Raw genomic sequence first — 26,611 nt, forward strand, 5'->3', positions numbered from 1 at the left:
AAAGCATGACAGACACAACAGAAAAGGTATCAGCGTGACAAGATGCAGAAGTTTGATAGAAAGCACCAAAAAACAGCTGATTCTTTTGAATTACATGAGACAATTTGAGGCCATCTTAGTTGACAATGTGAGAGTTTCAAGGTGATGAAAACTAAAAGAGGCATCTTTGTTTACAAACACTGAAATAAGCTGAACTCTCTGAATTCAATGTACAGAGAAGCAGGAACTTCAGCATGCAATACTGGCAAAGGCTATATTCTTGATTTGGGGCGCTTTTGATGTAAACCCAAGTGACATTCCATTGATCCTGATCATAAAACTGAATTAGAGAACAGAGCTAGAAAGAATTTGAAAAGAATTACTGGCATTACCCACACAGAAGCAGATCCTGTTTTTCATATATTTTTTTCCCTTATAGGGAGTTCATATATTTAATCCCAGTATAATTTTGTTGCCGGAGTAAAGCTGCTCATCATTTTGATTAAGTAATTAACCTTAAACCATTTCAGGTATCTAGAAAGTCCTATGTCATAGATCTTATTTTTTAAATTACAACATTTTTTTATTCTGACTAGATAGTATTATTCCCCTGTAGGCAAATTTGTAATGCCTTCCATTTCTAGGAAGTTTGCATAGGGCATCATAATGTGTTTCTATGAAAAAATACATTTAATATCTGGACTATGCAGCTCTCAATATAAAAACTAGAACTGCGGCAAAGACCTGGATTCAACGGACAAAATGTGATTTGGAGATGCATGTCTGTGCCTGAGGTTCTTGTGAATTCCGACAAAGTTGTGTTTCTTAAAAGGCACCTTTGTTTTTCTTGTCAGGTTCCCTTGCATGCTCCAGATCACATTTCTCCCTAACTCAAATATGCACAACGTGCTTCGATATATATCATTAAGGTGCTTGGTATGCAGTGTCAGAAAACAATCATTTTCACCAGTGCTAGTTTGCTGTTTTCAAGGAATTTGCATCAGCACTTGGATAACTAATGTTCATCTTCCCTCTGAAATATTATAACAAATGATACCATTAGTTAAGGTGATTTTTTTTAAAAAAAAAGTCCAAATTAATCAGCTTCTGCCTTTTTCCCCTTCTGATCAACCATGTAAAAACAAATACATTTTGTGCTATATGAGTAGAACAAACAAAATTCAATTCCACTCTGCCAATATGCTCCTAGAGATCATGTCCATACTAAAGCTAGTCTTCATCTTATAACCATCATCTAGCCCAGATTTATAATCATAAATTGTTGCGATTATAAATCAAGACATCACATGGTTGAAATTGCAACCATTTTTTACAATAGTTAAGTGAACATAGTAATTGTTAAGTGAATGTAGCAGTCATCAAGCTAATCCATTTTCCTCAATGGGTGTTTTTTTTTCCTGGAAACCAGAATGTAGGAAATTAGCAAAAAAAAAGTCACAAATTGTTGTCACGTGACTGTGGAATACTGTAAACAGCTGTAAAGATGAGCCGATTGCTAACACCCAAAATACAATTATGCAACTATGGATGTGTGTGCTGTAACTCTGAAAATTGCTCAGGTGAGGTCTGTGGTAACGTCAAAAGGTTGTTCAGCAACCGGCCATAAGTCAGGGACTATGAATACATATTATTGAAAGGATTTATTTAGGAATATGCAATTGTATAACATGGTCATGACAATCAGGTAACGATTTTGATATACTGGAACCAAAATTTAATCACTGAACTCTTACAGTTTGTTGATTTATTTCTATGGGTAGCTACAGTAGATGCCAATACCATTTATCATCAAATCCAAAGTGCCTTTCAAAAGGCAACTGGGCTTTCTTGGCCTTTTCCTTGAAATGTTTTCATTTTCATCCAAGAAGCTTCTTCAGAAGCTGGAGCATCTTTGGGACAATCAAGACCTGCTTGATTGAGAATCTCCATAGACATCTTCTGGATCACCACAGAGTAGGCAATTAAAGTCTGTCAGCAGGGGGAAAAAATTTCCTAACATTTTAGGACTCTGGAAAACTGCTCTAACTAGAATCCTATCAGTTTATCCCAAAATTTTGTTTTGATATTTTCATTTGATCTTCTTCAGATGGGAGTTTTTTCGCAGTTCTGTCTGAATATGTTGAAGCTAAACTTAGGGTATTATACATATGAAGTATGTGCTTTATGAATGAGAGGTAGTCCTTCTGATTTTGGGCAGGAATTTACTCTGGGCTGAGAGAAATGGGTTTATTGTTTTAAGGAATAGACTAAAAAAATCCCCCCCCCCGCCTGAGTTCTTAACACTTTACTTTTGATGCATAACAATGGATCAGGTATTTGTATTTAAGAATTGTGTTACAACTGCAATAGTTATACACATCTCTGTACAGTAAACATTATAGGATTTCTGAACTAGTTTTTCCCCCTATCTATGTTCATACACATACAACATATTTAGTGCTGAATCCTTTGCTGCTATATAGCCAGCGTTAGAAGATGATAGATGATAATAGATAGATAGATAGATAGATAGATAGATAGATAGATAGATAGATAGATAGATAGATAGATAGATAGATAGATAGATAGATAGATAGATAGATAGATAGATAACAGACAGGCAGACAGACAGATGATAGATAGATGATGGGGTAGCTAGCTAGATGATAGGTAGCTAGCTAGGATGAGAGGGAGGGAGGGAGGGAGAGGGAGAGGGAGAGAGAGAGAGAGAACAACTTCTAGCAGTGGTCATGCATCTGAAGCTGCAATATTAAGGGCCACAAGAGATGTAAAATTTCCCCATTCTCAAAAATTAATTTGAGATCAAATGTGCAGATTAGACTTCTGGTACATCCGGACTGGCTGGTTTCTATCTACTGGCAGAAGCCAGAGCAGACTGAATGTGAGCCCATACACTCTGTAATCAGCAATAGCATTGCTTTGCTCATGCCGAATAGTAGAAAGCCATGATGGGAAGACCATAACGTGAACCCTAGCGAAGATGGTTATAGATGACCAAGTGTAATAAAAACCTCTATTTTCTATAAGAATTGTCTATGCTATAACCGTTCTCTCTTTTCCCTGCAGTTATGTCAATTTACTGTTCCTGTTTCCCATTTGGCTGTTTACACTAGTACATCTGATTCTCAATGCCGCCGGCAACTCCCTCTGCCAAACACTGCTAGTTACTCCTCACCTCTTCGGGTAGCCTTAGGCGATGCATCTGTTAGGGAGAAGAACTTGGAGCCTAACAAGTTTGGTTCTGATCCCATTCCTTCCCTCCTGGAAAGGGCTCGGAACTCCATGGATTCTGAACTGGACAATTGCCACCGTTCAACAAATGCTATCAACTCCAAGTCCAAGATGACACCCAAGCCAAAGATGGCCTTGTCCCTGGGCAGGTTCTTGAAATGGCGATGCATGAATTCACCGGTGTTTGCCACTCTTTCACCTAAGCATCCTGCTGGGGCACAGGGAAAAGTGCAACCCTTAGAAGATCTGAGCCAACACCTTCAACCAAAATCCAAAAAAGCACCTATGTGAGTATCCTTATGGATGGTTTTACTTGGGCTTTGTGGTCAGGTCTTCTTCTCCTGAACAACAGAGGAACACAGTAGTCCTAATAATGCTTTGTGATTGATTATGTGCCTAGCAACATCATAGAGAGATTTTCTCTGTCCTGTCTCTTCAAGTCTTTCAATTGTATACCCAATTCCCCTGTAACTGAGTCTATCCACTTTGCTGCTGGTTGTCTTCTCTTCTTTCCATCCACCTTTCCCAATACTAGGGCCTTTACCATAGAGCTAAGTCTGCACGTAATGTGTCCAAAATATTTGACCCTGTTCATTTCTGCCTCTAGACCAGGGGTGTCAAACTCAATTTCATTGAGGACTGCATCAGGGTTGTGTTTGACCTTGGGGCGTGGCCAGGGTGGGTGTGGCCAGCTTGAAGTCACTTGTTGAAGCTCTGTGTTCAGCCATAACAGCCTTCTGCAGCCCTCTGCTAGCATAAATGGAGCCCGGGAAGGCTGCATGCTTTTGCTGGCAGAGGGCTGCAGGAGACCATTCATGGCCAAAAATGGAATCCGGCCCTTCCGATCTCTGTTTTCGCTGCAGAGGTACTGCGGGCTGATCCTTCACTGTTTCCAGGGCAGCCCCATGGGCCACATCTAAGCACTCCGTGGCCCAGATCTGGCCCATAGGCCTTGAGTTTAATACCCCTGCTCTAGATTGATTGGTTCGGCCATCCGTTTGTTTGTTTTTTGGGCTGCCCATAGTAGGGGTCTCCAACCTTGGCAACTTTAAGGCTTGTGGACTTCAACTCCCAGAGTTCCTCAACCACCTTCTGCTTCCCTGGAGTGTCAAGGGAATATAAATTCTTGAACAATTCAGATTTTTGTAGGGACCACACATTGTAGTATTTGAATATTTTTCCCAAGGCCTTTTTATAGGTGCTCTACCAGGTGCTGGTCTATGCCTATTTCTCGACTGCTTGCTCCTTTACTGGTGATGGTTGATCCCTAAAAGGTAGAAGCTCTCCAGCACTTTGATATTGTTATTGTCTTCGAGGGATATGGGTGGTTTAGAAATATGAACTATAAAGAGAATACATAAACTGTGACGTTTTGTTTGTCTTTGGTTTAGCGCCTTCTTTCAGGTTTCTCTGGAGAGCAAAATCCACCCGATGGATGTTGGAGTGGAAGAAGATCACCAGGAGTCTTCCAAAGAAGTGATCTGCCCCTGGGAAGTTCTGACCGAAGGAGGACAAAGCAGACAAGAAGCCTTTGAAGCCATTCGGATGTGAGCCACTTAAAAATGATTATTTTTTTCCCTCAGCCTCAGTTGAGGGGTATTAATCACCAACCATTTGGAATACTTTTTTTTTTTGGAATATAGGGCAGAGGCACTTCCAACAGCACACTTAAGTCCATTCAATTTTGTCCATACATAGTAAGGCAGGTGAAAACCAGGTGGTTTGGTAGAGGGTTCACTAATGGTCAGGCTGCAAGAAGATAACCTTGGACTATTCTTCTCTCCGGGCATTTTTGTGCTAAACCAATGTGAAGTGAACGTGTTTGATTTCAAACAATTTGAGAGTATAAAATCAAAGTTTTTTTTTTCATGTATTAGTTTTATTTAAATAAAGTATTTTTAATCTCACTCTCTATCCTAGAATATCAAGAAGATGAATAAAAAGAATAGCAACCCCTAGGTCAAAACCACTTGGAAGAAAGCTTATAATTAAACAAACATCTTTATTTCCATATTCAAAAAAAAAAAAAAAGGAAATCTCTAAGATGCCACAATATTGGTAAATTTCCACGAATCACGTTGGTAAATCATGCCACGAAATTCTTACATTTGATCAGTCTTTTGGAATGTTTGCATTTTGTATCTCTGCATTTCTTATATGCTGATTTTTTTGTTGTTTAGAAAGACCAAGAATGTAATATTCATCTCCTAAAACTCTGCTATCAAAATTAGCAACTTTCTAATGTTAACAGTGCAATGGGTACCTGGATTAGGTGAGATAGTGCAGAAGCCACACATGGGGAATTCTGGGAGTTGAAGTCCACCCATCTTAAAGTTGCTGAGGTTGACAAACTCTGAAGAGCATTTCCTAACTACACCTCACTGTGACACCAATGCTCATCAGCAACATTGTGCTGCTTTCCCCCATCAGGAGAGACTGGTTTAAGACAGCCTTAGCTGCATTAGTATTAAAATAGTACTTTCCCTTTTGTTCCAATGCTACCTAAAGGCTGCAGGAAAGCATTAAAAAATCCTGATGACCCTTACTTACAATTCTGGGAATTGAAGTCCACAAGCCTTAAGGTTGCCAAGTTTGGAGACCTCTGCTTTAGAAGGAAATTGATGGTTGCCATGAGTTGGGACAGAACAAGCCCCCTCCGCTGTGGTGCAGGAGGCCAACTAGGCCACGCCCACTATGGCCACACCCACCCAGCAATCAGGCAGAGAGCCCTTTGATAAATTTTTGAAGCCCCCACCCTGTATATAACTAACTTTCTGGCTCATTCTCCCTGCCCACGTTGCCTAGCTGTGTTCCGCACCATGCCTGCTGTACTCACCGGAGCTGCCTGAGTAGATTAGCTGCATGTTTGAAGCTGTGTTTCAGCCCCAAAGAGGTTGCGCGTGCTCACAACCAGAGAACCGGTTGTTAACGTAAGTGCAGCCCACCTCTGCTGCTCTTACTGGCTCAAGGTAGACTCAGTCTTCCATGAGGTCGGTAGAATCAGGATCCAGATTGTTGTGGGCAATAGGCTGACAATACACATAGAGAGGGCTGTAAAGCATTGTGAAGCAGTATATAAGCCTACTGTAAGTGTTATTGCTATTGCTACTTTGATGTTCTTGGCCTGTTTCACAGAAATCTCCCTAGACCGGTAGTTTTCACCTGGAAAATATCAAATATTAGGTAGCAAGACTAGGCTGAATCCTTGTTTCAGCCCTCCTCTCAACTGGATGGTTGATGTCCAACAGGAGGCTGCTTCCACAATGGAGGAAGCCTTAATGGCTGAATTCCTAAATACAGGTCCATGCTGTTACAAATGTTTTCCAACAGCAAAATTGAGAAAGTTAATCGTAATATTGAAAAGGATTTCAATTAGAGAAGACAAGGAATAGGCTACTCAAGCACTTCAGTTGAGTAAAAAAAGAGGTGGATAATCTTCAGGGCCAGGTTGGCTTATGTCCCCTGATGAAACCTTGAATGTAGTCTCCATCCTAAAACCACCAGTGGCTTCGCAGTCAAAGGAAACTTCAGAAGGACGTGGCCTGATTGGGTGGTTAAAAATGACAATGGGAAGTTTGTACTTTCGGATTTGTAAGATTCTGTTAATGGGGCCTGACGATAAATTAGTATTAGCTCATCTTGTCATGATTCCTGACTGGTTTACTTGGGAAGGCTAGCAGTCGTTGGGACCCATAGCATACCTTCTCTGATGGATCTGGTGGCAGAGGTAGTCACTCAAATAATCCAGCCTCATGCCAGATAGGACTTTAAAGATGAATAGCAACAGCTTGAATTGGATCCAGAAGCAAACTGGTAGGCAAAGCAGCTCCCAGAGCAAAAAAAAGGTAATGTGTGTTCTTCTAGAACAGGGGTGTCAAACTCGTGGCCTGTGGGCCGAATGCGTCACATGTTGGCCATGCCTACTCCCGTTTTAGTGAAGGAGAAAAAAGTCGCAATATGTGACAACAATGTGACGACGTGAATTTAACACCCCTGTTCTAGAAATATGCATGGGTGCCCACAATGCTGCATTCTGTACCAGCTGAAGTTTCTGGATACTCTTCAAGGGCAGCCCCATACAGAGCACATTAAAGTAGTCCAACCAAGAGTTGACTAGAGCATGAGTGGTGATTCTGAACATACAGAAACAACGGAGCACATGTTTCTCCAGTGCCTGTTTTACCAAGACCTTTGTACGAGCCTCATCTCACCATTTTATTGCACGAACATCCATAACAAGTCTATACCTCTTGGGTGTTTTCAGATACCAACACTGCTACAACCTATACTGTTGCCAGGTCTGTGCCACAGCACTTAAAATCCATCAGATGATGATGACCTGTGCCATAGACTAGTCTAGATGAGCATAATCTAGTTCATCATATTAGAGTGCTCTGTAATTTGATAGGCTCACATAGGTAGTCCTCGACTTACGACCACAATTGAGCCCAAAATTGATATTGCTAAGTGAGAAATGTGTTGAGTTTTGCCCCATGTTATGACTTTTCTTGCCAACGTTTGTTAAGTGAATCACTGCAGTGGTTAAAGTAGTAACACCATTGTTAAGTGAATGAGGCTTCCCCATTGACTTTGTCTGTCAGAAAGTCACAAAAGGTGAACACCTGATTGCGAGACATTGCAACTGTCAGAAATATGAGCCAGTTATCAAGCATGTGAGTGTAAGTCACATGACTCTGAGAATGCTGCAATGGTCACTGTAGCATTGTAACATCGTTGTAACACTGAATAGTCACTAAATGAACTGTTGTAAATCAAGGACTACCTGTTACTAGCATTTATGTTCCCCTACACTCATCTAATGTTCCTACCACTCCTTTTAGATTCCTTTTAGACTTCTGTTTTATATCTCTCTTTCTCTCTCTCCTATTTTATATCTCTTGGCTTTTTATAACAATATTTTTTTTTTAGACTTTAATGTATTTTCTACGCTTTTTAATTGACTGCACCCCAGCCTTCTTATCCTGCTTTTGGCTGTAATAAAAAATTGATTTGGCCACCTGTTTGAGCAGGAGTTGTATGTCTAAGAGTACCCTTAGTTTGTGCATGGGGTCCGACTGGGGCAGTGCAACCCCATCCAGCACCAAAGATGATGCAATCCTAGAACTGTTGGGCTCCAAAACCCAAAGCCACTCTTGTCAGTGTTCAGTTGGAGCCTGTTGATTACAAATCGTCAGAGCCTCCATGCACCTGGATTAGAAATCCTATGTTGTATGGCTAATGTAAATACTAAATATATAATATGCAACATTGGCATGTTTTAGTATGCACGAATGTATCTTTTTCAGAAAAGGACGCCTTCAATGGATTGTTTTCCCGATAAACAGATTTTCTAGTACACAATGATTGCTTTCCTAAGAAACATATTTCCTTTATCTGTTTCAAGTATGTGGGCTTTTAACGTTGCAAATAAAAATGAATTTGTCTGCAATAAGAGGAATTTTTGTATTGTCTTATTCCTTATTTTTTGTTGTTCTCTGTCAGGAAAATGCCACAAGGTAGAACAGGTTTCTTCACTTGGGACCTATGGGTATATTTCTGAGAATCTGTGAACATGGATGAGGGAGGGAGTTATTTTCACTATTTTCTTTTATGCACTTATTTTCCCATTTACTTTCACCAGACTCTCTATGGCAGAAAAAATATTAAGAACTGCAGACGTAGAGGGTTTTAATATGGAGGTTTCTCACTCCCCAGAACCTATCCACAAATAAGTCACCCAGAGTTGTTTTGATACAGGATGAGTGGCAAAATAAATGCAAATAAATAAATAATATAAGAATAGTTTCAATTGCATTTTCCCAAACTATTATACTTCAAAGGTATGGCATTAACATTTCTGTCAATAATAACTAGTAGGCTTTGTGCTAACTGATCACTGGTGTTATTATTCAACTCATTTGGTATTTGTATTTGTAGCTCAGGGTTGAACACAACTCACCATGGCCAATTCACCGTGGAACAAGAGTTTGATTAATATTGAAGGAAAGGTGGAATGGAATCATTAAAGAAAGGATGCCAAGGGAGGGGCAAAATGAAATCTGAATGACAAAAATTAAAATGTTTTAATTATCTTAAATAATTAAATTAAATTGTTGAATTGTCCTGTGGTAAAGTTGTCCTGCACATTTTGGCCGCAGCAAATTGACCATGGCCATCAGTCGAGTTGGCTGTAGCAAGTTGTCCCATTTCACCTTGAATGAGACAACTTATTGGTTATTATTTGTTGTCAAAGAACTGCCAACTCAAACAAACAAGCCAACAGTAAACAACAGCCTAATCAAGGAATCACCAAGACCACTTCCACCAACACTGATATACCAACACAGACACTAGAATATAAACTGACAGCAAACCACCATCCTTATTAGCATTGATGATGTTACCTAGTTGGTAATGATATATCCACAAGAAAACAACCAAGCTCAGAGTACACCACCGATCCCACCATCTGTAGCTTCCCACAATCTGTAACTTGAGTTTTTTGGTTTGCTTTTTGCAAACCCAAATCACACTGTCAAAATTTGACAGGAAGCTCAACAGTAAAGATGGATATAGGAAGAAAACAACTATGGGGAAAAAAATTATTTGGAGAAGAAACAAGTGTCCCTTAAAACTGTCACTAATAAACCACAAAGCAATTTACCAATCTCTTAACAGAAATTGGTAAATTCCAGGCTTTGCCTATTTGCTGGACTTTATCACCTTACACCATCAATCTTTCTTCTGCTGTTTTTAATACCCAAAGCATTTTTTAAAGAAAATGTGCTCCCTGTCTGACAAAATTTATCCACCTGGGTTGAAAAACAACAGGGGACAATTTTCAGATAATATGATGAATTTTGAACTCTACAGAAGTGGAAATACAGAACTGATTCATATCAGATAATTATTTCATCCAGCTCAGGATTGTCTACTCTGACTTCCAATTGCTTCCCAAGGCTGGAAACAGATTATTTTTTTTAGCAGAGACATTTTAATGTGGAATTGACTCTGAAACTTTTCTCTGTGCAAAGATTGTTAACTGTTTCTCAAACAGCTTGCCAAAGATTTCAAAGTAGGCCTGAAAAGCTTTCATCAGATAGGATACGACTTCATTTCTTTTATATCATTATGCTTTGAACCAACAGGCAATAGTCAAGCTTGTTTATATATACAGTAAATCATGATCAAATAATTATGATGCTTTGAAGGCAGGATTTTAGGACAGAGGTCTGAAGCTCAAAACCCTGATTTATCATGCTTTTACATACAAATTATATACTGAAGCACTCTGCCCAGGTCACTGTAAGATTATTAAATCCGGATTCCCAAATTGCCTGTTTGTGATATTGCTGATTTAGGGTCTGCAGAGAAAGGATAGATGGTAATACCAATGTTTCCCCAAAAATAAGTCTGGGTCTTATATTAATTTTTACTCCAAAAGGTGCATTAGGGCTTATTTTCCAGTTAGGTCTTATTTTCAGGGAAATACAGTACCAAATGTGTCCTCCTGGGTGATGATTTTAACTGGGGCTTATTTTTGGGATAGGGCTTATATTACGAGAATCCTTTTCGAGGAAACGCAGTGCTGAAGTTAAAATCAAAACCTCCACCTTATATTGGCACCAGGGCTCATCTTTTGGAGGAGTGACATAGGCAAGATGTAAACCCGTCCATAGTTCAGTTTGGTTAGCTGATTTGCAGGCTGTAGCATCTCTCAAAGACATAACATCTTCCATCACGGTAATATTTTTTTTTTTCATTTCAGTTCTATCATTCCATTCTAAATATTAACCAGTTCTGACTTTGTTTTTCAAGATCAGCCAAGTCTTCTAGGGGTTGCCATCTTAATAATAAATCACAGGACTCCTTTCAATTTGACAAACTTATCCAACAAAGTCAGGGGTTTCCTCCCCAAAGTGCATTGCCATATGCCGACGAACTCTGAAGGTGACTTTGTTCTTTGTCTCATGCATTGAAACTGAGGAAAAAACAGATATTGGCTTTCTGCAAAGTGGAGCCTAGTGGAATTAGGGGCTCCCCAAGAAATCGAAAGAGGACCAGGACTGGATAATAGTATTCATGTGGCATATCCCTGATTTTTATCCCAGGTTTCCTTTCTGGGAAAATACAGGTAGTCCTTGTCTTACAACCACAATTGAGCCTGAAATTTCTGTCACTAGGTGAGACAGTTTCTAAGTGAGTTTTGCTCCATTTTACAATCTTTCTTGCCACAGTTGTTAAGTAAATCACTCCAGTTGTTAAGTTAGTGACATGATTGTTAAGCGAATCTGGCTTCCCCATTGACTTTGCTCATCAGAAGTTTGTGAAAAATGACTACATGACCCCTGGACACTGTAACCATCGGTGCAATATGAGTCAATTGCCACCTGTTTGAATTTGGATCATATGACCATGGGCTTGCTGCAATAGTCATAAGTGTCAAAAGTGGTCATAAGTCACTTTTTTCAGTGACGTTGTCACTTTGAATGGTCACTAAATGAACTGTTGTAAGTTGAGGACTACCTGTAAGCCTATTGCAGAAACATTATCAATTTCCCCCTGCCAAGAAACCTGAGTTTGGTGAACACCAGCATTCCTGAAACTCTTCCCTTCTCAGAAGTAGGGAGCACAGGCATAATAATATTATGAGAAGCTGCTGGCTCAGGAACCCTGGATTTGTTATGTTTGGTATCCAGCACCAATGAAAGACACAGAGGTGGAAATCCCTGTGCAGAAATCCCTGTACAGAAGAAATAGTTTTATTCTGTCTAGAAGAAAGGCATTTGGAAATTTGTTTCCAAAGCAAGTGTTCAGGCTTACCTTAGACACTGGGTTTTAAAGAATTATAATCAGACAATCATGACCTCGTTGGTAAATGCAATCTCATTGGTAAGCATAGTTAAAAACACACCCAAAAGGTAGGTAGAATAGAATAGAATTACAATAGAATAGAGTAGAGTAGAGTAGAGTAGAGTAGAGTAGAGTAGAGTAGAGTAGAACAGAACAGAACAGAACAGAACAGAATGGAACAGAATAGAAAGAATAGAATAGAATAGAATAGAATAGAATAGAACAGAATAGAATAGAATAGAATAGAATAGGGAATAGAACAGAACAGAACAGAATAGAATAATGCTGGAAGGAACCTTGGAGGTCTTCTAGTCCAGCCCACTGCTCAAGCAGGAGAATTTATACCATACTATTGTCTATATACTATTATACTATACTATAATGTTATATTATAATATTATTGTAATATATTAATATATTATAATAAATATGTTAATATATAATAAATATAATATAATTAATATAATATAATATCATAGTATATAATAGTATATATCCATGATGGCGAACCCTTTGGCACGCATACCACAAGTGGCACGCAGAGCCATTTGTGCTGGCATGTGAGCCGCAGGCAAACTTATCTCACTGCGCATGCATGCGCCTCACAGCTGATTTTTTCCAGTTGGTTTGAGGCCTTTTAATTTTTTATAGGCCTTCTATAATACTATTATAAGAAATTCTAATTATCATAAAATGGTAGACAAGAACTGAATGATTTTGGGCGGTTCTTGGTGCTCTCTGAGCTTGCTTGTTTTCTTGCAGACATTCCCTTACCCAAAATGAGATAACATCATCAGTGCTACTAAGAAATGTGGTCTGCTGTCAGTTTATATTCACGTGGCTTTCCCTCTCAGGGTTGGTGGGAGTGGTCTTAGAATGATTTTCGAGACATTGTCTGGGAGTAGTAGCATTAAATGTTGGACTAGAAGACCTCCCTTCCAACTCTGTTCTTCTGTATTCTAAATAGAAGTTGCACTCTCTAGTTAGGAATTTCTTCAAGAAGAGATATTTACGGGTCTGTCTAGAACCCTTATGTCTATGGAGATTCTCAGTCATCCAGGTCATGGTTGTCCCAAAGGTGCTTTTTCAAGAGGCAACTGGACTTTCTGCTTTTTCTTTGAAGATGTTTTGCTTCTCATCCAAGAAGCTTCTTCAACTCTGAAGAAGCTTCCTGGATGAGAAGCAAAACGTCTTCAGAGAAAAAGCAGAAAGTCCAGTTGCCTCTTGAAAAAGCACCTTTGGGACAACCATGGATGACTGAGAATCTCCATAGATATATGGCCTAGAGTTTCTATTGAACCATCACCATATGAACATAACTGAAGATGCATAGGAGTACCCGTAAAACTTCCAAGAAAAACTAAACAAGGTTAAAATGACGATATTAAAAAGTTAAAAGAGCTGGAAGGAGCAATCTCAAGCCCCCAATCACCCTGAGGTTGCAATGCACTCTTAGCGCCACCCCACCTCATGCCTCAAGGCAGAGCCAGGTCTTCATACTTTTCCAGAAGGACAGAAGAGTGGGGGGGGGGCTCGGTTCACTTTTGGGGTAAAATATTTTAAAGGGAGGGAGGGAGGCAATGGCAGAGAAGGCTCCCTTCCTGGATCCTGCCAGCCAAAATTCTTAAGTCCTTGCAAACAATTTTATGAAAAGGAACTCACAGTTAAAGTAACAGATGCAAAAGCAGGCAGCAAGCAACATGCTCTTACCTAATTCCTAGATCAGAAGCGCAGGACTACTGGCAGAAAAACCTTTGGCTGCATAGAAGCTTCTACTACCCTTGTGCTCAGCTCAGGAAAAAAAGTAATGCATGAAAAAGTAATCTCTGCAGCAGGATTACTTACGAAAGCAAACTGATTATTTGAGAGTTAAGGGTAAAGAAATATGTCCTGAAACAGGGCAGAGATACAGTTGATATGTGTGCTCAGAAGCACTGCCCGTGGATATGGATGTGTTCTAAGCCTCTCCCACCCCCAAATGCTGCACAATCCTGATATAGATTTGGAGATGAAAGCAATAAATGATTGACTAGCTTTACATATTCTAAGGCAATTTCCAAACTTTTAATAGAATTATACCAGAAGGAATTCACTGTAAATCACAGCTTTTCTTTGATCAGATTTAGCTCCCTTCTTTACAGGCTGATGGAAAGGAGGCTCAGTTTAAACAAAAATCAACAAGGCATTGAAACTTGGAGATCAACTGGGCCTTGTGGCTTGGAGGAACTTACAAAGATCAACTAGGCCTTGTGGCTTGAAGGAACTTGCATCTGTTACCATGGTTTATTCCACTGCCATTTTTTTCAAAAATGTAGCTTGGTTCTCAGTCAAAATAACCTCCTTTTTTCAAAAGTTCTGGTTGGGCCAAAGGAGAAAAAACTTAGTGCCTTTTGGCTGACCCGTTTTCTGAAACACGCAGGAAACTAGCCAACCATCCTTGACATGAGAAGATCTGTCCAACTTGCCAGCTACCCCTGGGTGTCCTCCAGTGGAGATATCAAGCTATTGTTAGGCTTTTATATTGAGCCAAGGAGTGGCTTGGTACTTCCTTTTTTGAGGAATTGCTCCAGCTGCAGGCAGCCCATAGAAACACAACATAGATGGGGTTGAGGTACCAGCTGTGCTCCATCATTGGTCATCTGGAGGGAATGCTGCTCAACTCATGCCATGCTTTTAGCATGTCTATCTTAGCAGCAGTGAAGATGACTGTGAGGAAGATTTTCTAGGAAATGAAAACAGTAGCAATGTGGAGTCTGCTTTTCCTTGGCAGGTTTCATTGTCCCTGGATGGAGAGGTCTGCTAATATTCACCCATCCCCAAAGCATACCTAAAACCAGACCTTGCTGTCCTCGGCCAAGAACTGGAGAAGGTCAACCTGGATCCGATTAGCCCCTTGGCCCAAGATGTCTTTCATTTTGCAGTCTACTAAGAGCAGGTGGGGAAGGAAACTGAAACCAGAATTAGGGGACCAGTTGAAGACTTTAATTTGTAAGAAGAAGAGTTCAATAATTGATGCAGCATTTATTCAAAAGTAATTTCAGCTTGGTGCCTGCTCTCTTTCTTTCTCTCACACAAAGACATTTAGCATCGATTGAGATCAAAGTATTGAAAAACCCCTGCTGCTGAACTGCAAGGCAAAACTTTTAGCTGCCTTTCTCCATTCTAATAATATCATCTTTATGGAGTTAATAAACTGCACACTTCAGTCAAACTATTATTACAGAAGACTTAGGGAGCTAATAATTTAAAAGCAAAGAAGCGCCTCTGTTCTCGGCTTTGAACTAAACAACATTCTGTTGAATGAGGGGACATCAAAGCTCTGTCACTATTACGAGTGTGGCTGGAGCAGAGGGTCTCTGAGTCTACTTCAGTTATCTGAGGCAAAATGCAGGGAGAGGATCTGGAGATTAAAAATATTGGCTTATCAAACCAGGAACAGAACCAGGTGTTTTCTTTTTTTTCTGCTGGCCAAGCAACAGGTGGTTGGCTTATTAGCGAATTTGCTTGTTAAGTGGATGTATATATATGAATTATTCATCGTCTCCTCTGAGTTCATTAGAGACCTCTCAGCAACTTCTCGCTTGTTCAGAGAGATAAAATAGACGGCCCACATACACTCATACTTCCCCCCACCCCCAGAGTCTTCGAGCTTTATCAAGACATTGATAACATTTTTTAATCCAACTGGCAATGGGAGGTAACAACCGGACATAGAAAAATGGTCTTTTCTTGAAGAAATAAGTCAAGGTCTTAGCTATTCATAATCTGGCCAGTTCCTGACTGGATTACTGTTATATACCCTCTGTGGAACTACCCTGGAGACTTCTATTCATCCAGCTTGTGATGTCCATCTGACTGTGGTCTGCCAGTGGCAGAATGCACCATGTTGGCCTAGTGCCAATGTCGCTGCTTTCTAGTTTGTTCAACTTCAGCTTTAGCTTTTAACATCCTGGGATCGGAGATCATCTCTGGATTCATCTCTTCCCATATGAACCTGCTCAGCGGCTTCCCACAGCCGCTGGGGCCTCCTTGTGATCTTGCCACTGGCAGACATTTGGTGGCTGGAAGAAGAGAGTAGGCCTTTTTGATCATCACAGTTAAAATGTAAAAGAGATTCCCACAGAAGGATCCCTCTTTACAACAAACTCTGATGACAGTATTGTCTGCAGGGGCATGTTTACTTGAGGTATTTTAGAAGTTGTGGTTTCCTTACTCCTGTCTCGAATAATGGCCTCACACAGAAAGTGTTATTATTAAAAAAAAGCCCTCTCAAATCTATTTCACAATTGCATTCTTGTGCACTGTTTACTTGGAAAGAAGCCCCTCTGACCCCTAGAACAAAAGTAAAGATGTATTCACATTAAGTTTAACTCCTGCTTGCAACAGATACCACCACACAATTTCTTTGGCAACAATATCAAAATGGTTTGCCACTATCTTGATAGCTTTTTACTTCCCAAACTAGTTATAGAATAATAGAGTAACAAAATTGGAAAGGATCTTAGAGGTCTTCTAGTCCAACCCCCTGCACAAGCAGGAGACCCTTTACCATTTCAGACAAGCGGCTGTCCCATTTCTTCTTAAAAACCTCCAATGTTGGAGCATCCACAACTTCTGGAGGCAAGTTGGTCTGCTGATTAATTATTCTAACTGACAGGAAATTTCTCCTTAGTTCTAGGTTGGATGTCTTTCTGAGAAGTTTCCACCTGTTACTTCTTGTCTAGCCCTCGGGTGCTTTGAAGAATAGGTCTCTAATTCACAAAGCTCAATCAGTTCACTTTCAGCAGCTGAACTGAACTCAAAGGGAACTGAAGTGAGTTGTATTCACCCAACAACATGTTATGTGTCTGAAATGAGCAGAGTAGGTTGTGATGCAGCACACTGTAAGGACCTGACCATGATATAAACTGCTGCATACACATTACAATCCTAGGATTTTCCAGTGGACTCTCATCCAATTATTAACTAATTAGCTTCTACTAATCCAATTTGAAGTAGTAGATAAAGCCCCCACCCCAGAGTAGAAATTCAAAAAACCTGAGTTCTAGCAATAGTATAGCACTTAGACTTATATTTCACTTTACAGCCCTCTCTGCAGTTTTACAGAGTCAACCTATTGCCCCCAACAATCTGGGTCCTCATTTTACCCACCTCGGAAGGATGAAAGGCTGAGTCAACCTTGAGCCTCGTGAGATTTGAACTGCCAAATTGCAGGCAGTTGGCAGTCAGCAGAAGTAGCCTGCAGTACTGCATTCTGACCACTGCAGCTCTTCTGAATAATTCTAGCCTTGCCTTAAGGTACAAAGTCAGCAGGGCAACCTTCCGGTAGTCATTTTCTCACAGACCTAGGAAGGAGGAGACAAGGGCAAATGGCTTCTGCAAGAAAAATGTGGAGACTGGTCCAGGAGTCACCAGGAGTCAAAAGCTACATACTCCGATCCCACAGATTCTGAGGTCAGTCAGAGTTAGCCAGATGCTGCTCCTCAGTGAGGTTAGTGGGACTTTCAAGAAAAAAAAAAATGCAGATGCTGTCTCATTTGCTGGCCCTGCAAGTAGGAATCCAATGAATTTTATATTGAATTTTTTGGGGACTCACCTCTTTGTCAACGTTCAGATGTTGTACAATGACCAAGAATAAAAAAAATATCTGGTGTCTCTACTTTCTCCATCATTTATATTCTTGGCTCAGTGGCTGGGGAATGTTGAGACAGATTGGGAAGATCACACTGTTATGATTTACAAAGCATTACAGTATATCAGTGGTTGAACCTGTTGTAAAAAAAAAGTCTCCGATCAGCTGAGAGAAGGACAAAAAGCCTCAGACTGAGAGGCTGAGAGGCTAAAAGAAGAGAAAAGCGCATGGGTGGGTGGGTCGCTCCTAGTTTTTCGTTTCTTCATCCTCTCAGCTGATTAGTGTGTTAGGGGCGCGCACACATGCACATGTTAGGGGCGCACGTACGCACGAACGATCACCCACCAAACTGGTAGTGGCACAGGTAGGATCCCACTACTGCACTACATGTGATTACTCTTTCGGTTGAATTCGATCAGGTGATAGCAGGGGGGTCTTGCCCATCCATCAGTTAGTTGCTGATTGATTAACTACCTACTTACCTGCCTATGAAGAGTTAGCACAAATTAATCTACCTCAGGATACAGGTCTCTTCATTCAAGGTCATGCGCTCAACCTGGAATTTCCTACATTTATGGAGGACCCAATCATTTATAGGAATATTTGTGCAGGGAACATATCAATAGGCAAACCCATCAGTTTCACCTCCTAAATTATTTTATCAGCATTTTCACACCGCTATGGGGCACTCTACCCGCATCCTCACCTTCCTTTTCTTGAATCAGCTGACATTTCTTTCAGATAGCCAAGAATGACAGATAGTCAGTGTTATGCTCCTTGGGTTTTTTTTAAACTTGCATTTGCTTTTTTTTTTTTTACAAGAAAAAATGACTTCTGAAAAATCATGTGGCAGCCTCTGTGCAAGCTGTCCCATAGGCAATCCAGACATATTGGGGTGGAGATGGTATGAAGAAAAGATGGCAAGACACTGACTTTGCTTGAGGGAAATCCCAGATCCTAGGATGAAGGGGGAATTCCTTCCTAGGAGGAGCATCTATTGTACAGCTACTGAAGAAATATCCAAATTTGCTGCATTTCCCTGGAGCATCAGTTGAGCTGATTAAATTCTGAAGTGATGCAGCTTGATGTGAAAAGACTACTAAAAGCTCTGTGGGGGAATATAAAAAGTCTCATAAGAACATATGTCTTCTTTAGATACTTCAGATGTAGGTAGTACATACATATTATATGTGCAGGCAGAAAGCAGAAACAGGTATATTACGGGACTATCATCTGTATAACTGTATTGTTATATGTACCTACAAATATACATACGTACATACATACATACATACATGCATACATACATACATACATAATGTTATGTAAAGGCAAACATCTCTGTAATGGTAGCTTAAAACCCTGGCGATGTCAGCAGAGGCCGACGAAAGCTCAGTAAGTACATTAAATGTAATTTTAAGTTCCGGAGATCGCAGGATGTCTGTTTCTTCTTTTACAAGTATACCTGGAACTCGTATTTTTAGAATAGTTTGTAATACATACATACATACACACATACATACATACATATATAATTGTTTACTATATATTATTGTTTACAACTGTAAATATATAACAGTGCTGCCATTTGGGTGTTACAAAGATATTGCTAAACCATTAACTTTCATATTATTGATACAGTATGTGCCTTTTGGTTCTATTCATCCTGGCTATTTTTGTTCTGACCTTCCCTTCTTTTTTGTAACTACTGATAAAACTTATTCCACCTTTCATGATAAACTGATTCTCCCTTATTTTTTCACTCTGTTAGCCTATCCAATTCTGCACAAGCCATTGTTTTCCTTATTATCTCTCTTTCTGGTGGTATGATTTCATTTTTCCAATATTGTGCTTATATCATTCTTGCCGCTGTCAAAACATCTTTATGTAATGGTAAATACATGCCACTTCTCTATTGGTAGTGAAAAATCTCAGTAACCGTAGACTGTCTACTATTGACCTCACCCCTTTCCTAAGAGGCCTGTAGGGGGCGTGCATAAGTGCATCAACGTGCTACCGCCCCTGTCCTATTGTTTCTTTTATTTTTCTTATATGTATCCATGTATTCACAACTATGTTTTTACTTATACCTATTATCTTGTAAGCGATTGACAAATCAAATAAATAATGAAATAACTAAGTCGCCTAAAAGTTCCAGAGAGGCTACGGTCTTTCCAAACATTACACCAGCCCTCATCACATTTTCTTTTAAAAAAACGACCAAATGTCTATTTTTAGGTATTAAAATCACAAAAACACGATTTGGACATTCTTGTGGAAGATCTCGTGGATTCCTAGAGAGAGTTCATCAAAATCTCAGAAGAATTGGCACTTTGCCTAGGATTTCAGGCCGTGTTTCTGGTTGTGGGGACACGACACACAAATATTCAATGGGAGGAAAAGGTTGCCCAGCCTCGTTCCCCTCTCTCCATGTGAAATCTCAGCTGGGGATTTTCTATTAAGGTGGACAGTTACTGTTTTCAGATATTTCAATTGAGGAAAATTATATCATTAAATACATCTAAAGGGATTATATCTGAGGAAATTATACCCAGTTGTGACCTAGATGTTTTCACCATATTTATTTACATAGGTGTATGTGCTGTTTTAGTTTAGTTTATCTAAATGATATTCACAAACTGGAAGTAGGGACATCAACTTTAACTGTGATTTCAAATAGCCCAGTATAATTTGTGATGTGTGTATGTGTGGAAAACTGGCAAAATGGTGCTTGATATCAGCTCCATCCCTTTTGCATATGTTTGCCTGACATCTTGCCTGTTTTTATCCTTATCTGGTGGATACCCCTGGGATGACATTCATTTCTGTCTTTTGATAAACTTCACCTGTTAATTCCTGCAGATTAAATGGCCAGAAAGTGATTGAAAACTCTGGCAGTTCTATAGAGAGCTCCTTCTCCTTCAAACTCTGCAGTATTTCCTAGAAGACATATGCAGACGTGGCATGTATTCATTTGGCTGTCGATGGACACTCAGCCTTAATAATATCACAAATGTTTACTGCAGAAATGTGTGCCTAACATACAGGCATTCCTCCTTCCCCGACTCTCTGTCCCCAATTCCACCTGTATCAGAAATATCTCTTCTATGGTTTAGATTTTATGGACCATCTGAAAAAATGATTTTGCAAAAATAAAAAAGTTTAAAAAAATATTATTTCAAAGCAACAGTCCCATAGCTATTTGAAATGCCACATTCACAGTATCCAAAAATGCTTTTAAATGCATATGCCTTTTTCAAAGGCTTCTTTATCCAGAAAGGTTGTACAGATTGGGGCATCAAGCTCCTGATTTCTTCCCTATGAAAAACATTTGCAGATATCGGATATGTCTAGTTTAAGGAAAAGGAGGACCAGGGATGACATGACAGCAGTGTTGCAATATCTAAGAGGCTGCCACAAAGAAGAGGGGATCAATCTATTTTCCAAAGCACCTGAAGGTAGGACAAGAAGCAATGGTTGGAAACTAACAAAGGAGGGAAGCTACCTAGCATTAAAAAGAATTTTCCTGATAATTAAAACAATTAATCAGTGGAACAAATTTCCTCAAGAAGTTATGAGTGCTCCATCACAGGAAGCTTTCAAGGAGAGATTGGACAACCATTTGTCTGAAATTAAATAGGGTTTCTTGGCTTGAGCAGGGGTTTGGACTAAAAGACCTCCAAGGTCCCTTCCAACTTTTATTCAGTTATTCCTTTCCTAAGTGTTGTCCTTGATGTCTGCACTAGAAAGGTGAGTTGCAGTGTGAACACCTTGGCTGCAAAACAAAGATTGTGTGCAATATCTTGGGAATGACTGTTTCCCTTATTATTCAAAATGCTGCAATTGGTAATATCCATTACCCTAAGGGGGAGAAGCATAAAAAATTGAGTTTCAAAAGAAGAGATGTCCTTTGCTAGGACTCCAGTGGAGCCAAGTCTGAAGGATCATTTACATAATATTTTGACACGCTGACAATACTGATTTCTCTCTTAGGATGCACTTGGATGATGGCTGGCCTGTGCAATACTTTTTTTCCTGGAGGACAAGAGTGGAAAAATAAGAATATTAGGTGACTACGTTTCCAAGGCCAGTCCAAGCTTTTTTCCCTCTTTGCTACCAGTGCAGCAATGCAGTGCTCACCCTCCTCAAACAAACTCACCTTATTTAAGGTACCCCATACAAAGGCCAGTGGTGTGGTGGCCTAAAGGTGGAACTCACAGCTTCACAAACAGGAGGCTGTGAGTTCAATCCTAGGTAGAGGCAGATATATTTCTCTCTGGGCACACTGAGAATATATCTGCTGAAAATAATTCCACATTGGTGACAGGAAGGGCACCTGGCCAGTAAACACTCAGCTCCATTCAGTTACCCTGACTCTACCCCACAAGGGATTATGGGTCATTAAAAGAAGACGATGATATAAAGGCCAGTAATGTTTGTACTCAGAAGAAAATTCCTGCACAGTTTCTACTTGTTTGGCACAAAAGGAAGGAGAAATGGTTATAACTAAGGTCTGGCTTACTTTCCATAACAAAACATGTCATCCCATGTTGGATAGGGCTAGTCCTGGATCTTACTTCCTTCTCCACTCCTCAATCAATTCCTTTCTAATGCTATTCTGAAACAATTGGGCGGCTTGAAGGTACTTTGTGAACTAACAGGTAGGATTAAAACGGGTAATAGAAACACAAGATCCTGCTTGTTTAGAGTTGGCCCAAAAGATTTTGCTGGCTATGGCAAAGCAGCTAATAGCATCCTCCTGTTTGTCTGAAGTAGCAGATGGAATAATCTAAGCAGTGCTGGCTGCTCTAAAAAAGCTAAGCATGGTCAGGCTTGGTGGGTATTTTGATGGGAGTCCATCAGAAACTAATCAAGGATGAGGCTAAAATGTCAAAAAAAAAGGAGGCAGTGGAAAATTAATTGTGCATTCTCACATGGACTTATCCATGTATCCTGCAGGACTGGCATTTGATTGGAAGGAAGCGCTATCTTTTAACATCCATTCAAATAAAAATGCAAAGCACCCGGATCAAGGCATGTACTTCAGGAGCAAATTCTGCTCTGTTCCAAAATCTACGCTCATCCTAGTAGTAACAACAATAAATTGAATACTGATGTGCTGCCCTTCCATGATTCCTCAAATTTGCTGTGTCTCCCCAGTTCAAGAAAATATTGGCCTTATTCTTAGCTTGAGTAGTCCCATCATGAAAGTGAGTTTTGTGTAGACTGTACCCAAATGTAGACTGACTCCTAGTTATAACCTCTGTGCCATGGTGGCACACCGGTTAGAATGCAGTATTGCAGGCTAATTCTGGCTGCCTGAAGTTCGACAGTTCAGTTGTCACCAGACTCAAGGTCAACTCAGCCTTCCATCCTTCCGAGGTGGGTAAAATGAGAAACCAGGTTGTTGGTGGCAACAGGCTGACTGTAAACCGCTTAGAGAGAGCTGTAAAGCCCTGTGAAGTGGTATATAAATCTAAGTGCTATTGCTATAGAGGAAACTCTCATCACCCCTTATCACCCATCCTCTCCCATTTGTGACTGTAATTTTGTTGCTTGTATCCTTACGATTTATACTGGCTGTTTCCTAGTATGATTTGATTGCTTATTGTACCCTATGACTATCATCAAGTCTCGTACCTTATGATTCTCGAGTCTTGACGAATGTATCTTTTATGTATACTGAGAGTATTTACACCAAGACAAATTCCTTGTGTGTCCAATCATACTTGGCCAATAAAGAATTCTGTTCTATTCTATTCCATTCTATTCTATAGAGGAAAGCAAGGAAACACGAACAGGGGCTGAGTTCACTGATGGTGTGTCTTCGCATTCAGACTCAATAGAGTGTTTTGGATAAGGGCAAGGTGCAGAATTTGTTTTCACTATGGTGTAAAATCAGAAAGCAGCAGCACAGGAGAACAGGGGCGTGTTTGCATGTGTGTAGGGATGAAGGACAACACAGGCCTGACAGGAAGCAAGCTGAGTTCTTGCTACATGTAAGGAGCAAAATACAACACTAGCCAGTTTTATTACTTCAGAAGGCCACACCATGAGAGTAAGAGACATTACGCCAGAACTGGCTTTTGCTAGGACAAGATGCTGTGTTTGTTCCTAAATGTCACCTGCCGTCGTTTCCCCACCAGAATCAGTTGACGTGAGGAGGTCCCAGTGGAACTCATCAGTAAGATTCAATGACTGAGGAGATCAAACGCAGCAAAACTCCTCCTTCTTTGGGGCTGCAGATGCTATTTTCACCCTGTCACTCATGCCCTGTTCTCTCTCCCCTATCCACATCTCTATCTTGCCCCCCTCCCCCCCCTCCCCAAGCAACTATCCTGGCTTCTCATTTATGTCCTCAATCTCTGGTATTACATTATTCCAGCACATTCCTCTGAGCCCGATTCAAAAGCACAACTTAAAGAGAAGATGTTTAATTTGAGGCCAGATCCTATCTCCTCCCCCTTCTATATATTTCCCTTTTTGCTCTCTCTTCCTCCCCCACTGCTCCTCGCCCACCCTCTTCTATCTGGAAGGAAAACAAAGCGATTCAAATCAGGAAGCCAAGGAACTCGCTGCCTGATTTTCCACTGGGACCTCATTCCCTCTTGGGTTGGGCCTGAGTTGATTGAACTGAAAATTAATCCCCTTTTCATTTGCCACGATGCCATTTCAAGAGAAATACAAGTTCGCATCTGAATTTCAAACACGCTGCCGAGTTACTTCAGCAAGGAAAAATTATTTGGTAAGCATTGGTTAGGGGGATAGCTGGCAGAAAACCAACTGGGGTTTCAAGGCCTTGTAGGTATGTTTAAAATGTAAGATATATATTTTTTAAGATTTTGTGTGATAAGAATGCACAATGTGGCCCCCAGTGCATAGCGCTTGATGCTGTAGGTAAGAGAAAAAGAAAAAGACAAGTGTGATGCCCACTGACAAATTTTTAATGCAATACATAATTTCGTCTGAGCAATTCTCAGCCCTTTGTTCCTATTTACTTGGAAAAATCCATCTGAAATCTGTGGGACACGTCTCCCTTTTCGGTTTAGGCTGAGTTTAATACCTTCTGTGTAAAAGATTTATGGAAGGCATAACCTACTTGAGGACAGTTTCTCCCATAGATGCATGACATGGATGTAGTTTAAAGTTTTCTTATGTGATTTTGGTTCGTTCACTTTCAGCTTTAAACCTACCTTGCAGGATTGTTGCTGGAGGTGAAAAAGGGGAGGAGGAAGTGCTATTTTGCTGCTTCCTGTTCCTGAAGGAAAGGCATGACATGCAAATAGCCACTAAACAAACCATTTCAGTTCAACCGGGGACCTGACCTCAAATTGACAGGAGGGAGGTTCAAAAGTCATGTTAGAAAGTCTTACTTCACAGAAAGAGTAGTGGAACTGTGGAACCAATTTCTAGTGGGTGAATCATCCGTAATTGAGTTTAAATATGCTTGGGATAAACACATGTCCATCATTTAACAAATGTTTACAATAACAATGAAAAATAATAATTAAAAACAATAAATTAAAAAAACAAACAAACTTAAAGGGCAGACTTGATGGACCATTAGGTCTTTTTCTGCCATTGGTTTTCTATGTTTCTAACAGCCTAATCAAGAACATTCCCACCAACACTGACAGGGAAAGTCACTGGTATGTAAAAATAAGAGCAAACCCCGTTCCCTTCTAGCACTGATGATGTTACCTAGATTGGTAATGAAATGTCTGCAAGATAACAATCAAGCTCAGAGAGTACTCAGGACCCCATAATTCAACTCTGAACTACAAATATTCTCGTCTATCCTCAGTTCAGTTCACCACCAGGTTTAGGTATAAATGTTGCAATTTGTTCAAGGCCCTGGTGGAATAGCTGGGAGGCAGCAACCCAGATGATCATGCCTAACTCTTCTGTACCCTGAGTGAATGGTGCAGCTTCCTGTGGCAATGTGGATTAATCACAAATCATTTTCAGGATAGGATAGATACTGGAAGTTGGGCTCCTCCCCAGCTGATGTTCTTGTCTCAAAAGAGACATCCAGCAAAACTACTTGTTGACTGGGCTTACAAGCCACCATTACAATTAAATCCAATTTTCTTTGTGGCTTACCACTGGTGCCTATTTATTTGTCAAAACATAGCTTGGTGATTTAAAGGTGAAAATTGCTCTCAGTATTTACAGTCATAAGGGTGGAATAAAATCCTGCAGCAATGACATTAGTGGTTTCTGGTAAATCCAATAGTTAACTTGGCCAAATGCCATAAATGACAGCAACAGTAGCCATGTGTTCAACATCATTGTTGCAGAGGTGCAAATTGTGTTTAAAGCCAACATGAGGAAATAAGATGTGATAGCTAAAGCTACTTTTATAGGTGAATCTGTAGATATTTTTTTCTAAATATTTGGAATTAGCTTGCTTTAGTCCTATTGAAATGACGAAAAGCTTCTCACATCAATTCACTTAAGAAATGAAGTTTTTATGGCAGTTTAATCTGATTAACCTGATAAATGTCATAATCAGTAGTTAAGATTAGACCTGTGGGACAGAGATTCTGTTTAGCGGGAATAGAGCTGAAAAATTGCTTTGTCTGCCAAAGTCAGGTTATACCTGTCAAGTGTGCAGTTGTGATGACTCATAACTAATGTGTGTAGAGTGGTGGCAGTTGACATATATTGATACTAAGGCTTTAAAACCAACTCTTAGAAGGTTTTTGTTAATAATAGGCTGCTGCAACAAGTTTGTGCAGATTGATTACAAACAATAGCATAATACAGTAGCAGCAATTTCTGCAAAAAATACCACAAGAATTAGTGGGACCTCAAAACAAACAAAACAGAAAAGAATAGAATATTAATAATTGTTGACAATAAAGACAAAAAAGGTCTTTTATAGTGAATACT

The 26,611-nt window shown here is 40.0% G+C and overlaps 1 protein-coding gene across 1 annotated transcript; it reads left to right on the forward strand.

The window, feature by feature from the left end:
• The first annotated feature begins 1,523 nt into the window (after window positions 1-1,523).
• LOC148127041 (regulator of G protein signaling 9-like) lies at window positions 1,524-4,846 on the forward strand. Its single transcript, XM_087923179.1, has 3 exons — window positions 1,524-1,559; window positions 3,067-3,518; window positions 4,623-4,846. Exons 1-3 carry the CDS (start codon window positions 1,524-1,526, stop codon window positions 4,780-4,782), a joined length of 648 nt encoding a protein of 215 aa, XP_087779305.1. The 3' UTR covers window positions 4,783-4,846.
• The last annotated feature ends 21,765 nt before the right edge of the window (window positions 4,847-26,611 follow it).

The sequence above is a fragment of the Pseudonaja textilis genome, chromosome 2, assembly GCF_049901715.1.
Source record: "Pseudonaja textilis isolate UNSWEBS1 chromosome 2, rPseTex1.2, whole genome shotgun sequence".
NCBI classification, from domain to species: domain Eukaryota; kingdom Metazoa; phylum Chordata; class Lepidosauria; order Squamata; family Elapidae; genus Pseudonaja; species Pseudonaja textilis.

Excerpts from the sequence above, each read along its gene's own strand:
- LOC148127041 (XM_087923179.1), top strand. The coding sequence starts at position 1,524 with ATGGATGTGTGTGCTGTAACTCTGAAAATTGCTCAG. Across the intron at positions 1,560-3,066 it reads TAACTCTGAAAATTGCTCAG|TTATGTCAATTTACTGTTCC; the intron begins GTGAGGTCTGTG and ends TTTTCCCTGCAG. Across the intron at positions 3,519-4,622 it reads AAATCCAAAAAAGCACCTAT|CGCCTTCTTTCAGGTTTCTC; the intron begins GTGAGTATCCTT and ends TCTTTGGTTTAG.